General features: G+C 34.8%; 1 protein-coding gene across 1 annotated transcript in view; it reads left to right on the forward strand.

Annotated features, from left to right (window-relative positions):
• Positions 1–9,998: 9,998 nt before the first annotated feature.
• Positions 9,999–16,178, forward strand: part of LOC141340244 (NACHT, LRR and PYD domains-containing protein 3-like) — a 46,060-nt gene continuing 39,880 nt past the window's right edge. The window contains exons 1-3 of the mRNA XM_073845168.1: positions 9,999–10,048; positions 10,195–10,308; positions 13,315–13,428. Coding sequence (XP_073701269.1) covers positions 9,999–10,048; positions 10,195–10,308; positions 13,315–13,428 — 278 coding nt within the window. The remainder of the gene's footprint in view (positions 10,049–10,194; positions 10,309–13,314; positions 13,429–16,178) is intronic.

The raw sequence follows: 16,178 nt of genomic DNA on the forward strand, positions 1-16,178 counted from the left end.
AGACACAGAGACACACAGCATCACACTGTTATGTGTGTCTTGTTTTATAGGTAATGGCCCATGAAATTAAGTGCAGAATCATTTTGGATTCACTAGGTATTGTCTACAATGTAGATCAGGGGTGTCAAAGATATAGCCCGCAAAGATGTAAATCAAAACCATAACATGGGTAACCAAAGGGAGTACTCTGAAACACAAACAAGACTTCACAAAGAGAGAGTGAAAACACAGGGCTTAAATAGACAGAGTTAGCAAGAGATTGGCAGGTGTGGAAATTCACTACAATATTTTATTTTTACTTGTATTTTATTGTAACTGATGCTTATGTGTCCAATTGTGATTTTAAACATGTCCAAAAGAAGTGTGTTTTGTAATTGAATTAATCTGTTTTGAACCAAGGTACTATCTCAAAAACACATTCTGCAGAATATTTTAATAATATCAGCATAATTATCAATATCCAAAAAAAACAATATTGACTTAATTTTTGTCAGTATCACACACACCTTAAATAATCTAGCATCATCTATGAAAAATGCTGAATGATCAAACTAAAAGCCTCCCATTTTAATCAACTTGGGCATGGTGTAAATGAAGAGTTTTTTAGTGCAATACAGACATCTTAGATTATAAATTATATAAATTTATCAATATAACTTCTTTTAACCTGTTTTTACAAGTTTTAGTTTAAGAAATTCAAGAGTCTGATAACTGATGAGACTGATATTGTAAATGTATTTGTCAGCAAAGGAGTGCCAAATATGATATAAATCACTGCAAAGATTTCACTGTGAAATAATTTTATTATTTAAATATTTTTGTATGATGATCTATTAAAGTTTTAAACTAAAATCTTCACACTGTTTTTTGCTTTTCTCTACTGCCTCTGAACACATTTACTAATGGCAGTAACACGATTTATTTAGTTTATTTTTTTGCTCTTTTATTGAGTTGACTTTTATAAAACTGTTTATCTTCTAGATGCATTTCTTTTATTACTTTAAGTGTGATTAAAACAATCTTAAATTCTTAAAGTTCTTAAATGTTTTCCTAAGTCTGTTATTCTAATAGTCAAAAATGCAGTTTCTTATGAATAATTTTCCTCATTGATCATCATTAACAATAAATTTTAAACTAAATTTTGATAAGTTTGTACATTTTCAAGCGAAATGATACACAATTTACTGAAAAATTATGCATTTGCAAAACAATGTAGTAGTAATGTGATGTCAGGGTATTTTATCAAAAGGACAAATAACTGTTCCCTCCTGGTGGAATGACCTGCCCAACTCCTTATCCACCTTCAAGAATTGGTTAAAAACACATCTCTTCCATCTTTATTTGACCCCCTAACTCACTTGTCATAGCACTTGTATATCTTTGCCCTTTTGTTGATTTTGATTGCTTCCATTGTCCTCATTTGTAAGTATGTATGTTGTAATGTATGGCACTGAAACCTTGATACAGTTGCAATTGAAATTATTCAATTTTACAAATACAAGCTTTTCTGAAGATCCAGGACTTTATAAAAATTGCATCTATAACAGTTTACTGGCATATGAAAAGTGATAATGTCATTATACAGTATAGTGTAATGTTTTTGAGTTGTAGGATTGTTTAATAACACACCTATGTCATAATTATTCAACCCCTATTCAACATTGCTGTTTTAAGTCATGTATTTTTATGGCAGGGAACAAAATAGTTTTAGAAATAGTTTTATATAGTTTAGTTTTAGAAACTCTAAAGGCTATACATATATATATATATATATATATATATATATATATATATATATATATATATATATATATATAAAACAGAATTAGCTTGAGCTGTTACACAAACATACAGTAAGCCCATGCATGTGCTGAAGCTGAGTAGCAAATATGACAAAGTCAACAAGGCTCTCTCAAAAGCTTTAGAGAAGAAATAATTTTATTGTATTAGAAAGTCTAAGGCTAAATGATGATTTCCAAGACATTAAAGTTCCTAGAGACACAGCTGGCAGGCTTGAAAATGCTAAAATTCATTTGGATAAACCTGTGGAGTTTTGGAAGAATGTTTTATGGAGTGATAAGACCAAACTGGAACTTTTTGGACCTATGGATCAGCATTATGTCTGGTGCAAAAAAGCAGAAGAGCACAATCTCCATCGTCAAACATGAGAGGTGGGCCGGTCCTGTTATGAGGTTATTTTACTGTAGCAGGAAATGGAATTCATGACTGTATGAAGGACATCATGGATTCTTTGAAGTATCAGGCCATTTTGGCGAGAATTGTGTTGCCTTTGCAATGACTGAAGCTAATGATCAAAGGACTTCCTGCAGGACAATTATCCCAAAGAATACATCCAAATCTGCTTGGTTCAGAGATCAGTCATATAATGTTCTTGAGTGGCCTGTTCAGTCTCCAGATTTAATTCTCATTGAACATATTTGGTTGAATTTGAAGAAGGCAGTGGCAAAGTGAAAACCAAAGATTATTAGTAATCTGAATGCTTTTTTTAGGTGAAGAAGGGGCCAAGATTGCAGTAAAAAGAGGTAGTTTTAATGCTGGGATGCTGGTTAGGTATGTCCTTAGCTGGTCATGTACTGGTCAAGGACTGTTTTTTTGTTTTTTTTAGCAGGGAGAAGCTTATAAGTACTTCCAAGTTTATTGGAGGTCTTAAAGAATAAAAGATTCTGCACCAAATTTTACTTTTGGGGGTTGAATAATTTTTAACATTGATGTTTTGCCAATTAAATTTTTTTTTTTCATAATTCATCAACTTAATTCTCAGAATTACTCAAATGTGTACTAATACACTTTCCAACATAAGAAATACGTTCTGGGACGTAACAAATTGTTTTCACAAAATGTTGTTCTTTGCAACAAAATGTCTTGCAGGTCAAGGGTGTTGAACAATTTCAATTGCACCTGAATGTAGGGAAGATGTAATGTGTTCTCCCAGCCTTAGAGGGGAGCTGTGTTTTGTAAATGTGTCATAGGTGAGCCCATCTTTAAATGGGTGTGGATGATGTTAAGCCACAGTTCTCAATACGGTGGATTAGTGAAGTTAAAATATCCGAGGCAATAATATGTTCAGATTCTAGTTCAGTTCTAATAAGCTTGATTGAGCAAAAGTCAGAAACAAGACAGGATTTGATAATAGAGATTATTCAAGAATTATATTCACTTAAGCAAAACAGTATAGAAGTACAGTTTTTGTGGGTTCCGGCTCATATTGGGTTGAGAGGGAATGAAGAGGCAGATAACTTAGCAAAAAAAGCCATAGAACGAGAAAAAGTTGATATCCAGATTCCCCTTAGTAGGTCAGAAATTAAATCAATTATCAAGAAGAACATTTTGGCAGTATGGCAGCAGCATTGGGACACTGATTCCAAAGGAAGGCATTTATACCAAATACAGTCAACAGTGGGTAAGGGAAGAGTATCAGGATGGAGCAGAGCTGAGGAGAACATAATCACAAGGCTACGATTGGGGCATACAAGATTGAATAGCACAATGCATTTAATAAGCAAACACCCAACAGGGCTCTGTGAGGTATGTGATGTTAATGAAACAGTTGAACATGTTATACTGTACTGTAAGAAATATACTGTTGAAAGAAATAAATTAAAGGATGAACTAGAGTATAAGGGAGAGCAGTTTTCAATTGAGAATTTATTAAATTCAGATAGAAGTATTAAATCATTATTATTACAATATTTGGCAAGTACTGGATTACGCAAGCGAGTATAAGTTTATATATATATATATATATATCAGTGGCGATTTCTTTAAGACTGCAAGGGAAGCTCAGCTTCCCCTATAATGTCACAAAATTAATGGTCAAATTACGTACTATTGTATTAACATTTTATTGACTAAAAATGCGTTAGAAAACGTTCATCTCAAAGACGAATTCGTTCAGAATCAGTTACTGTAGATATAGCAGGTCGGCTGACTTGATTTTCTTCTCATACATTCCCGTAGCGTCACAGTGCATTTCCCCATTGAAGCCCAGCGTCCATTGACTTCAATGGGGCTGCTTTGAACGTTTTTTTTCAGTGCTTTGAAACTAGACGGTCATTGGATAAACGCTGCGATTATGTCCCGCCCACGGACGCTCAGCGTCTCTGGGGGTGAATGAGGAGTGGGCTGGCCTGGACGCTGAGCTTCTGCGTGATGATTGGAGGGTCTGTCGAAAGATTGCATCTCCTTTTGACTGACAGCGATTTTGTCCTATAAGGAATCGCTGAAGCTATTCGTTCGCGCTCTCTGCGGCCGCTCAGTCCCATCGTGGATTTCTCAAGTTCAGTCGAAATAAAAACTGCTGCAACCTATTTCTTTATATTTGCTTGGCGAAATTGCTTGATTTTCATCATACATTTCACACAATTATACACCACATTCCTTGTTTCACTTTTACAGAGTTTAATATTTTTTTTAGATCATTCATTCATATGAAACTGCACACGAAAAGTCACTGGAAAAGACGCCTAGTTGGTACGACAGGGTCACAGACCATTTTCTTGAAAAGGAACGTAGGGCAGAATTTACTTTTAAATAAATAGACAATTTTATGATGTAGACCGAAAATGAGCTTCCCCTATTTGACAGACCAGTAGCCGCCACTGATATATATATATATATATATATATATATATATATATATATATTATTATTATTCTAATCTAAATCCCGCCAAGAGGGCTGAGGGTGGACGGAGGAGCTGAACACGCAGCGCCGAATGAAGCTCTATGAAGACTCCGAACGGGTATAAGATGAGGGTTGGTATGATAGTTAGGAATGTTTGTAGTTAGGTTGTCAATGGTCCATATGAGAGATAGGAGGCGGTAATGCACTTATAAGTTTGCGATCCGCCGTAAAACAAGAAGAAGAAGAAGAAGCCACAGTTCTGTTTCTTCAAGGAAAGGTAAGGTAGGGTTATTCTGTTCTCTGTGAAATCTGTTTAATTTATTTAGTTATATTGGCTATCTATGGGATTATTTTTGTGCCTATAAAACTGAACGTAACTTTACAAAACTGAACGTAACTTTCCAAGAAACGATCAAAAATATGCCACTGCAAAAGAAGAAAAACACAATGAAAACGAAAAAATGAACTCAGTCGCACGAATTTAACATGCTCTTCAAATATGATTCATTCTTTGTTAATGATTTTCAAAGAATCGTTTTCGTGAATCATGGATTCTGAATGCGTTGCCACAGCTTTCGCTTACACTTCGCAAATTTTCGTTTGCTGTTTTGGCACAAACCTCTCGTGGGGGCGGGCTTAACAGCGATCTACTCTGATTGGCTAATGAGCTTTTGATGGACAGTTGCTCTCTGACCTGGAAGCACAGGATATGTCTCTGTTAGATTTGTTGAATTTGTAATACATTGTCAGCACAGCTGTAATTTCCCCAGTTTCATACAATAAAGATCACAGATGAACATGTTTATTTAAAATCAAGTAACATAAGTAATAAAAACAATATCTTAAATATATAGCCTTGTGTTTTATTTTATTTAAAGGAATGTATTTGCATTTCACTTAAAGGGATAGTTAACGAAAATCAAAAACTTCAAAACCAAGTAATCACTATAGGCTAATCATTTTAATTTTATTTCAGTCCTATTGTTATTTTCTTTCTTCTGTGAAACAATAAAGTTATTGTTTTTGTTTTTAAAATCTCATCACCTGAAGGCACTGTTCGTACTCTCCTTGCACATGGAATAAAGCTAAGAATGAAATCATAAGTTTTGGATTGTCAGAATACTAGATCAATAGAAAAAAATCTTAAGAATAAAAATCAAACTACACTTTCATATTATTATCCAATTATTTTGATCACTAAAAAACAGACAAAATGGTTTTTTTTAAATAATTAATACATTTTCCAGCATGAATAAAAATCACAAGAACAATACGTAATGTTTCATATAAATGTTTAACCATTTAATAACAAATTGTAAAATGCAATACAAATCAGGAATCTGTAAATTTGATAATTCTCTTTAACTTTTATTTAATTGACAAAAGTACAAAGAAAAGATTTTCAAAGTTTCACTGACCAACTTAAATATATTTTGTAAATATAAACAAATTTTGTTTTTGATGGCTACACCACACTAAAATAAGTCGGGACAGAGGCAGGAAAAAAAAAGGGTTATAGAATATCTATACAGCAAATAAGCTGTTTTGTAACAGTTTGTGAGCAGGGTAAATTAGTAATAGGTAAGGTTATCAGGTTTGGCTCATCAGAAAGCTATATATCAAGTGATGCTGCTGGTTCACTGGGCCAGAGCTCATCTCAGATAGTCAAAGAGACAGTGGAAATGTGTGCTGTGGCCAGATGAGTTCACTGGGAAAAATGGATGTCGAGCTGTCAGTCCCACTGATCGAAGAGAACTCGAAAAATATTAGGCCTAGAAGATTCCTTATCCTTTGGCTCCATCTAGTGGACAACATCAATATCACCGCCTTCATCCTTCAGTTAAAATGGCTGATTAGCGTCCCAAACATGATAAATTCGTGAAACTAAAGCCGACACGCTACAGGACTGTCATGAATGGAATTTGGTCTTGACGACGGATAGTGCCCAGTAGGTCTGGGTCTGTTCATGGCAAAAAAAGTGTCAGACTGTGTTTAAAGATAATAATCTTAGAATCCAATAACCAGTCATTGCCATTCGTTTTCACAAAGATTTTTTAAATATTTAATATTTGTCACTGATACCAAGTGCAGCTATAGCGGAGAAGTGTTCCCTGTCATATATCATTCAGCATTAATTTTGTAATTTTATCAAACGTTTTTCTTGATAGGAAAAATCTCTATTGTTGTGATTTATTTCTTGGCTTTTTCAATTCATAAGTTTCCGCTGCAAATTTAAATAGTTTCTTTTTTATGCAGTCAATAGCCTAAATTATGTCAGTGATTCTCTCATTTTTAAAGATGATCAAGTATTTTTTTATTTCGATCGGCAGTCTAACACAAGTAAAAAAAAAAAAAAAAAACGTATTGCCCCATCTACAGGCTAACGCCGGTTTCACACTGCAAGCGTAAGCAGGGCGTAAGCAGCGCGTGCACAGCGCGTAAGCAGAGCAGAAGCAGCGCGCATCCATTGGGCTTTCACACTGGCAGCGTTTGTCGCGCGCAGCTGAACCGCAGCTTGTGTACTGCAAATATAGACGAGTATCGTTCATTCGGTCACGCATTTCAGGTGTTCTCCGACAACTGTCTGTCATGTGCATTGAATTGTAATATGGTTGTATGTTGTAGATTTAAGCAGAAAATGAGAAACTCTAAAATATTTAATATATTTTTAGACAAAGATCTTAAAGTTCTTAAAGTTTACCAGTTTGGTTTAAGATAATTAAAGCAACAGTTTTTCAACAACGAAAAGAGTATGTAAAAGTATTATATATGGGGTACTAATTGCCCCGGCTGTTGGGGCTAAAGGCACAATAATTTACAAGATAAGTAATAGATTACTGACTTTTACATTTGTTGACTCGTATGGTATATATCATATTTTTTATGGTGGTTGTCCAACTTTGAGATAATGAAACCATCATATTTAAAAACATAAGACATATCATATAAAAATATTGTTGTTACTACTGTGAATCTATATAAAATTATTATAGGATCTCCTTCAATACTTTCAGAATCTTCACTTTTAAAAATGATTTTGTTTCTGTATTTTAAAATATGTTCTATATTAACATTTTAATGGCAGTAGTATAAATATATTTATTCTTGTATACATCAAAACAAGCAGTAAATAGTACAAACTTTGCTAAAGTGATTGTTTTGAACAAGTAGGCAAACTAGACATTATTTACAAAAAAAAAACATCCCTGCGTGCGGTGTGAATGCTCTAATCTGTTAACATGGGCGCCGAAAAAAATACGCGCTGCTTACGCCCTGCTTACGCGTGCAGTGTGAAACCGGCGTAATTCCTTAATTTTTAACTTCTTAAAAGGAGGTTGCTAGTATACTTATATTTTGGATTTGCATACACAGCAGGCGAATTTCAAGAATTTAGTTTTTTTTATTATTATTATTAATTTATTTAGCTCTTTAATGGATTGATGCATTAACAAATAATTTTATTTCATCATATTCGTGATTTATGAATTTATGTAAGCTTCGTTTTGAAGTAGGCTATTCGTTATGAAGAAACTTCGTTAGGCTAGCATAAAGTTCATTTAATAGTCTTCATAATACATTTTATTTGTTTTTTTATTATACTGCAGATCAAAATAAAATAATTTTAGATGCTCTTTAAAAATGAGAATCACTGACATAATTTAGGCTACTTTTTTGGCTGGGGAAAAACGATTTAAATTATCATTACTATTTGTTTTGCTCTTTAATGGATTCTATTATTGACTTGAAATCGTGTTACACGTGAATGGTCTACATGTATATTATTGCTCAAATAAATGTTTTAAAAAACGTGCTAGAAATGTTATAATTAAGAGAATTTAACATAGACCTACGCATTTTAAAAGACATGACAAAATGTGTCTACTCATAATTACAAAAAGAAAAAGAAGCATCGGACTTAATGCAAAACATAATATAACAGCTAAACAGTTCATGAAATATCATTATCACATCATCATCATCATCATCATCATCATACATGAAATAGACTTTATTACACGGACTGACAGCGACGGAAAGGTAGACTGAGCCTTTGTCTTCTTCTGAAAAGGCATTAAAAATTCGCCATACTTTAATACTTAATATAAACAAAGCACGACGTATTGCACACTGCAACAACTTTCCAATATGCGCGCCACTGACATCACCGTCTGTGCTTCAAGGTCAGAGAGCAACTGTCCATCAAAAGCTCATTAGCCAATCAGAGTAGATCGCTGTTAAGCCCGCCCCCACGAGAGGTTTGTGCCAAAACACCAAACGAAAATTTGCGAAGCGTAAGCGAAAGCTGTGGCAACGCATTCAGAATCCATGATTCACGAAAACGATTCTTTGAAAATCATTAACAAAGAATGAATCATATTTGAAGAGCATGTTAAATTCGTGCGACTGAGTTCATTTTTTCGTTTTCATTGTGTTTTTCTTCTTTTGCAGTGGCATATTTTTGATCGTTTCTTGGAAAGTTACGTTCAGTTTTGTAAAGTTACGTTCAGTTTTATAGGCACAAAAATAATCCCATAGCTATCCATGTTAGTTAAAGAAAAATATTAAGATGTTTATTGATGTAGCCTATATATGTGTGATTATTTTTGATGTATTTTTTATGTTTAATATTATTTAGGTTTTTTTTTGTAAGTGATTGTAAAACCACAAACATTTTCCCACTGTGTGTGGAGTTTAAAGACGCTACTTTACGCACTATAGGCGAATATACAGCGAATATTAAAGCTAAAAATAACGTTATCTCGCTTTAATTTTGACCTGATGTATCTTAATACTGAACTAGTTGAATACCTGTAATCGTTCATTCGGGATCAAACGCGCACCGGATGAGGCTTATTGAGATCGCGCTGGTGAAGTGACTCCATGATTGTTTTTCGCGTCACAAACAAAAAGTGAAAGCAAATGTTCAGAGTTGATATCTATTTAATCAGCCAGAATCCTTTCTATACGGAATATTAAAGTGTTTCACAGGAACCTTTATGAAAGCCATTTTACGTGTAGCTACTTAATAGTAAAGGCGGTGTTTTTTGTGAGTCTGTGTGTAAGTTGAGTGCTCAGGTGCTTTACAGGTGACTTCCTTATTCATATTTTCTCTAAAGGACGTATTTTTTTTAATATGTTTTAATGTTTTCTTTTGCACGAAAATAAACTTGGTTTGATTGTTTGGTGTTGTCTGTGGTTTATTTTAGCATTTGTTAACACATGACTAACATTGTGTATCTGAGTGAACGCTGCGTCTCATGATCGTGTTTCTCTCAGGATGCGTTCAGCTGAATTATTGTGTTTGTTTGTCATTTCCATTCAGAGTCAGTGCTGGAGATCAGATTCATTTCATCATGGATGACACACAAATATCCAGAGATGAAGATTTGTCTCCAGGATGCAGGTACTTTGAATAAACTCTGTATTACATAGATGGGAGTCTCCATTGTGATTTTGAGTAAAAAAAAAAAAAAAATATATATATATATATATATGTATGTGTGTGTGTGTGTGTGTGTGTGTATATATGTTTAATCTGTTTTGTTATAGTTCATTTCATCAGAAGAGATCAGAACCAGAGTCCAGCTGTTTGTCTATGAGGAGTGACACGTCTATGGATCAAATAATACATTTTAAGAGTAGAGATACAAAGACTAAGCTCAGGTAAATTTCTATATGAATATTATTACATCATGTCATTTTTTAATATCAAAATAGTGTATATTTTATTTATTATCTACAATATAGAATTTCATCTTGTACATTGTTAATATATATTTTTAGTAGGGATGCACAATATTTTTTGGCCGATTCCGATACCAATAACCAATACATTCATATTTTTATATGATAATTTTGTGCTCACAGGAGAATACAAAATCTAAGATAAACTAATGAAATTTATATTATATATCTGGGTCTAACAATCATAGCAAACAGTCCTGACTCTTCAAAAATGTTTAAATTTTTTTTGTGTAAGGCACCACAATTCTACATAAAATAAAATGCTTTGACATTTTGTCAACCTGGAAAAAATGAAAAGTGCATCATGGAGTAAAGTCAGATGTCCAAATGTCTGTGGTAAAGCTTACATGCAGTCCATTCTTATTGATCATATTATGAATGTGTGCAGCAGCCAAATCGTACAACGCAGGGAATAAAACATCAGAATCGAGATAAAAACGTCTCAACTCTTCAGAATGCTGCAAGCGCAACGCAGGTCATGTGACATGAACTAACCAATCATCCTTTCCCTTAATAACACTGAAAGCACTGGCAAGGTGGAGAAACAGCTTATCAAAGCTGTACAGGAATAAACATTTTTAAATAAATTTGATAACAGAGCTACTGCAAGCGATTTTTAATGCTGAAAATCTATTTATTCTTTGCTGAAACTACCGCGTCTTTATGGAGAGCGCATGTCATGCCATTAGCAACGGCAGACGCCACGGGAGCTCAAACTACAGAGCGGTTTGGCAAAGACTTTGGGTTTGGAAAGAAAGAGAAGGCGGCGCTTCAGCGTTTTCCACGCGTTTTTAGGCGCGACATGTGAACGGCCCCTAAAACAGATTCACCGCGATGACGACCTCTGAAGTGAGATATAAAATTGTTAAAACTTAACGGCTTTTTACCTCCTCTCGGAATCCTTGCTAAACATGTGTTGCAAATAGCAGTAGCATCGTCCTCCTCTGTCACCGTGAAAAACTTCCAGACCTGCGAAGGCGATGATGACGACAGATGATGACGTATTAAACGTGACAAAGGCCCAGTCCCTCCAGAAAAACGCGATTATGCGATCGCATGATTCCATGCATAATCAGCCAAAGTCCGCATATTTATGCGGGGGACGCATTTTTTCAAATACGCCGCACTTTCGCCGCATAAATTGCAGATTTCCGCGCGCAAAATATGCGGGCTTGCATGATTTCATAATCTCATTCCGTTTGGGTCTTTGTCTTCGTTCTTTCGAGTACTATTGTGGTCGCGCGTTGCCGCGACGTTCTGTCTTGCCTCACTTCATTTTCGCCAGCCTGACCAGTCCACATCAAGTGTATTGGACATCGAGAGATTGTGAGACCCGAATATTAATCCGTGTGGCCGTTTGGCCACCCCCGCACTGTTTCAACTGGAGGACTGTGTTTGTGGGGTTCGTATGGTACCATTAGATTGTTGTGTGGATGAAATTATAAGTTGATGTGAGTGGTTTGAGTGTGGTCTGTTTGTTTATTGTTGGAAGCGTGTGCGAGTGTGTATATGTACGAGTGTGTGAGCGTGAGAAATCGGTACTAAGGGTTGTGAGTTTGCGTGATCTTATGGAGTAAATTTTGTTGTGTGTATATTGTTGACAATTTTTTTTTTGTGTGTGTTTATTGATTTGATTTGATTTATGGTCATTTGATTTTTGTTTTTGTTTTTCGTGTTTAGTTGATTTTGACTTATGACTATTTGATTGTATTCTTTTGTGTGTGTGTGTGTGTTTATTGATTTGTGTCAATTTGATGTTGATTTTGTTAATTTTGTTGGACGGGCTAAGGAGTGCTGACCACTCTAGGTCCATGTTAATGGGTACCCTTGTTCACTGAGTGATTTTGTTCTTCTGATTTTTACACGTGTTATCTGAATACACGTGTGTTTGTGGTGAAATGAGTACATTAGTGTACGTTTGAAGTGCGTAGTGAAGTGGAATTGGGGTAGGTTGGTTATTTCTCCTTGCCATCTGATGTGTTACTTTTGATTTGTCTAATTTGTTTATTTTTTTGTTTTGATTTGGAAGCCATATTAACCCCTTGTGTCCTAAATTGTGTCTGTGTGTTTAGCTTTTATCCCAGTAATAATAAAATATTGTATCTTTTTTTCTATATTCACGTCTCTGCTCTATTCTTGTGGGAACAGACCTGGGTGTCTTTGACCATTATTTCCCTGCGAGAGATTCACAGGGTGGAGTAGTCGATGTTATAGCCTAATTATAATTGAGTCCAGAATAACGAAATTCACCCCTTACGGTGCAACATCTGGCAATAAGTGTGTTGGGGAATCACTTTTTTCTCTCTTTTTCACCAAACCGCAGTTTTTGCAAGTTCCCGCAGTTTTTGCAAGTTCCCGCAGTTTTTGCATGTTCCCGCAATTTCATCGCATAAAATTGCATAAATATCTCGCATATTCAATCGCATTTTTTAAGAAAACGTGCCGCATAATCAAGGATTTTTGCCCGCAACAATCACAAAAAAACGCCGCGTTTTTCTGGAGGGACTGAAAGGCCGAGAGTCACTGCAGTTTACAGCTACAGTCACTTGCACTCGGAAAACAGATGAATCTCAGATAAACCAGACTCATTGATTGATTTACCAGCAAGAGTACTTTATCGGATCGGGTTTCATTTATTTATCGGAGCAATAAAAATGACGTCATTTTTACCCATATCGGTCGATAATTTATCTGTCCGATAAATATCATGCATCCCTAATTTTTTGTCTTTATCTGATATTTTACCCTATAGTGTTACACAGACACATTTGTGAAAGCACTCAGTTCTTTTTAATGTTTTGTAAAAAATTTTTTAAATGTGTAAGTAAAATGACTTTTTAAAGTGATTGTTTAAATAACAAAGGAGTATTTACTTTGTCGAATATGGTAATTTAAAGGATTTACTTTATTCTCTTGATGTTACAGTTCAGTTCAGCAGAAGAGATCAGAACCAGAGCCCAGCTGTGTGTCTATGAGGAGTGACGCATCTATGGATCAAATAATACATTTTAAGAGCAGAGATACAAATACTAAGCACAGGTAAATTTCTTTATGAATATTATTATAGCATGTCCTTTCAAATGATCAAAATAGTGTGTGAAGTATTTTTATCTACAATATAGGAGAAATTGGTCTTGTACATTGCTAATTTATATATATATATTTACTTTATCTGATATTTTACCATATATAGTGTTACACAGAGACACATTTATGAAAGAACTCAGTTCTTTTAATTAGGGCTGCACAATATATCGGAAAAATATCGTTATCGCGATAACAGTATATGCGATATTGGTATCGCAGAGAGTCGCAATAAATGACATTTAAATTCTGTGCCAAACATTTGTGCGTTGCATTCAAAGGTTGTCCTTATTTGACCAAACAAATGGGGACTTACTATCTTTATACCCGCCTTCCAAGTAGGTGCTATAATACTATTGGCTAGACCGGCACAAAATGTGAACCTGGTGGCTCAGATCAGAGAATGAAAAATAAATACGGCAGGGGTATGAAGGGGGAAAATGTCAGCAGCGATTAACTTGTGCCTAAAAAGACCTGTACGTCTGAAATATACATGGCTCAAAATTGCGACCGTTTTGGTCGCATATGCTCTCAAAATTTTATTGCGCGACCTCAAATTATATTTGGGAGCATCTGTGCCAGTGCAAGAAATTGTTGTGGTGCGAATTAGTTTCATTTCTTTACAAAACTTTCCCTAACCTAACTACTGCACAGACTGCTGTGAGCTGATGCAGTGACAGGTTCGCCAATCTCTCCAACATTACATAACCATTTAAAATTAATATTATTACCTTTAATGAAGATTTGAGATATTAGCTGTCAATCACTCTGTCACTGACACTGCGCTCCGCTGAACTAGGAACGGCCGTTTTTTTTTTCTTTTTTTTCTCCCCTCAACCAACCTTTGTTCCTCTCAGCGGCCGAGTTCCACTCACACAGGGGCGTAATTTCCACTGGGGACACGCTATTCAAAGTCCTGTTTGTGTCCTCCGACTTTCAAATGGTTTTGTTAAAGTAATCTCTTGTGTTGTAGAATGCATGCTCCACGCCACCGAGAGTTTCGCGCGATTTTTAAAACGAAAGCAAAAGTAAAACGCGCACCCGCATTCAAAAGCAATTTTAATACCCCACGTTTAGAGAGCGACTCCCCAATGCACGCAAATAAGGCTACATAACGTATCTAGGCTGTCATTAGTATGTGGGCTGTAATAAATTGTCTATAACTCTAAATCATACTTAAATTATTTGCACTTGAGACTTGAAAGAGTTGACTACTTTGATTATGACTGCATTTATTGTCTACACGACTAAGAAAGAACTGTCATTTATTTTTTGTTGTTTATACTGTAGATTGTTTAAAAATGCAGTGGTTGTCTCTAATTTAAATGGCTGTACCTATAACAGAGAAAATAAACATCTTGTTCATGTACTCATATTATCATTCATTCTTGTCCCTTGCTTAGGGCATAAAATAAATGTATAAAAAAGGCTTTCAGAATCAGCCCATTTGATTTGCTTGGCAATCAGAATCAGCCATGAAGAATCAAGATCGGTGCATTACTAAATTATTTAAATTAGTAATAAATAATTGGGTGCTCCTCATTTAAGTTTAATAGTAAACTTTGATTAATAGTATTTTTTTATTTAATTTGTTATATTTATTTTTATTAAAAAAAGGCAAAAAAGGGAAATATTTTGTTTAAAAGATACTCTTGAGTGTACATGTTACATGTAAATAAAAAGTAATGTCAGAATAACTGCCAAGGTTTTAAGTCATTCATAGTGTTTTTAAGTCTAAATTTTTGCAACTTCATTTACTTTTTTTTTTTTTTTGTAGCCTGAATTACTTTTAATTTGGATGACAGACGAATATCTATTACCTGTTTATTTAAGTGAAGATCATTACATATATAAATGATAAAAAATAGATAATTTAAAAAAGCATTTCTCTAGGGAAATGTTATATCGCAAGAAATATCGTTATCGCAATATTCAACAACCATATCGCATATTTTCCCAATATCGTGCAGCTAGGGCTGCACGATTAATCGTTTTTAAACCGAAATCGCGATTTGAAAGGGTGCAATTTTCAAATCGCAAGAGCTGCGATTATTTCGATTGATTATCAAATGTGGTAACAAGCATATAAGTCGTTTTTGACAAGTCACTTCATGTGCATATTACGTCTTCATGCTTATATTACGTTTGATGCAGAGTTTAACCAATAGGGGGCATTTTAACACTGCATGTAGAGACATGCACAGGACGTATTTTTCAGTGCCGCGTCCGCAGAAATATGTTTATCTCGTTCAGTTCCCGCCTCGACATTCAAGTTTTGTCCCGCTCCTGCCCGCATAAAAGTAACCTATATAGTTTTTTTTCAGTACATCAATTGAATTTACATGAAACAGTTTTGTAACATCTCGTAATTTCACAAAACCCCAGCATAAACGCTCCTGATAAAATATTTGTTATATAGGCTAAGCATCAACATTCACAAACCACTGTTATTCTTAACAGAAGAGCAAGCATGAGCTACTGTGTGTATCCATAGCAGAATGCAAGCAGACAAAGCTAAAGTTGACATCTCAGTTCATATGCGATCTCATAAAGCTCTAACACAATGAATATTATGCACAATGAATCTTTCACAATGTCTACACTTCGTGTGTTTTAATTCGCGAGCACGCAAGCACTGTGCAAGAATGTTTGAGCAGTGAGTGGATTCTAACTTAAACACCTCTGATGACTGCCTATCCTTGTGC

This window comes from Garra rufa, chromosome 8, assembly GCF_049309525.1.
Source record: "Garra rufa chromosome 8, GarRuf1.0, whole genome shotgun sequence".
Lineage (NCBI taxonomy): Eukaryota > Metazoa > Chordata > Actinopteri > Cypriniformes > Cyprinidae > Garra > Garra rufa.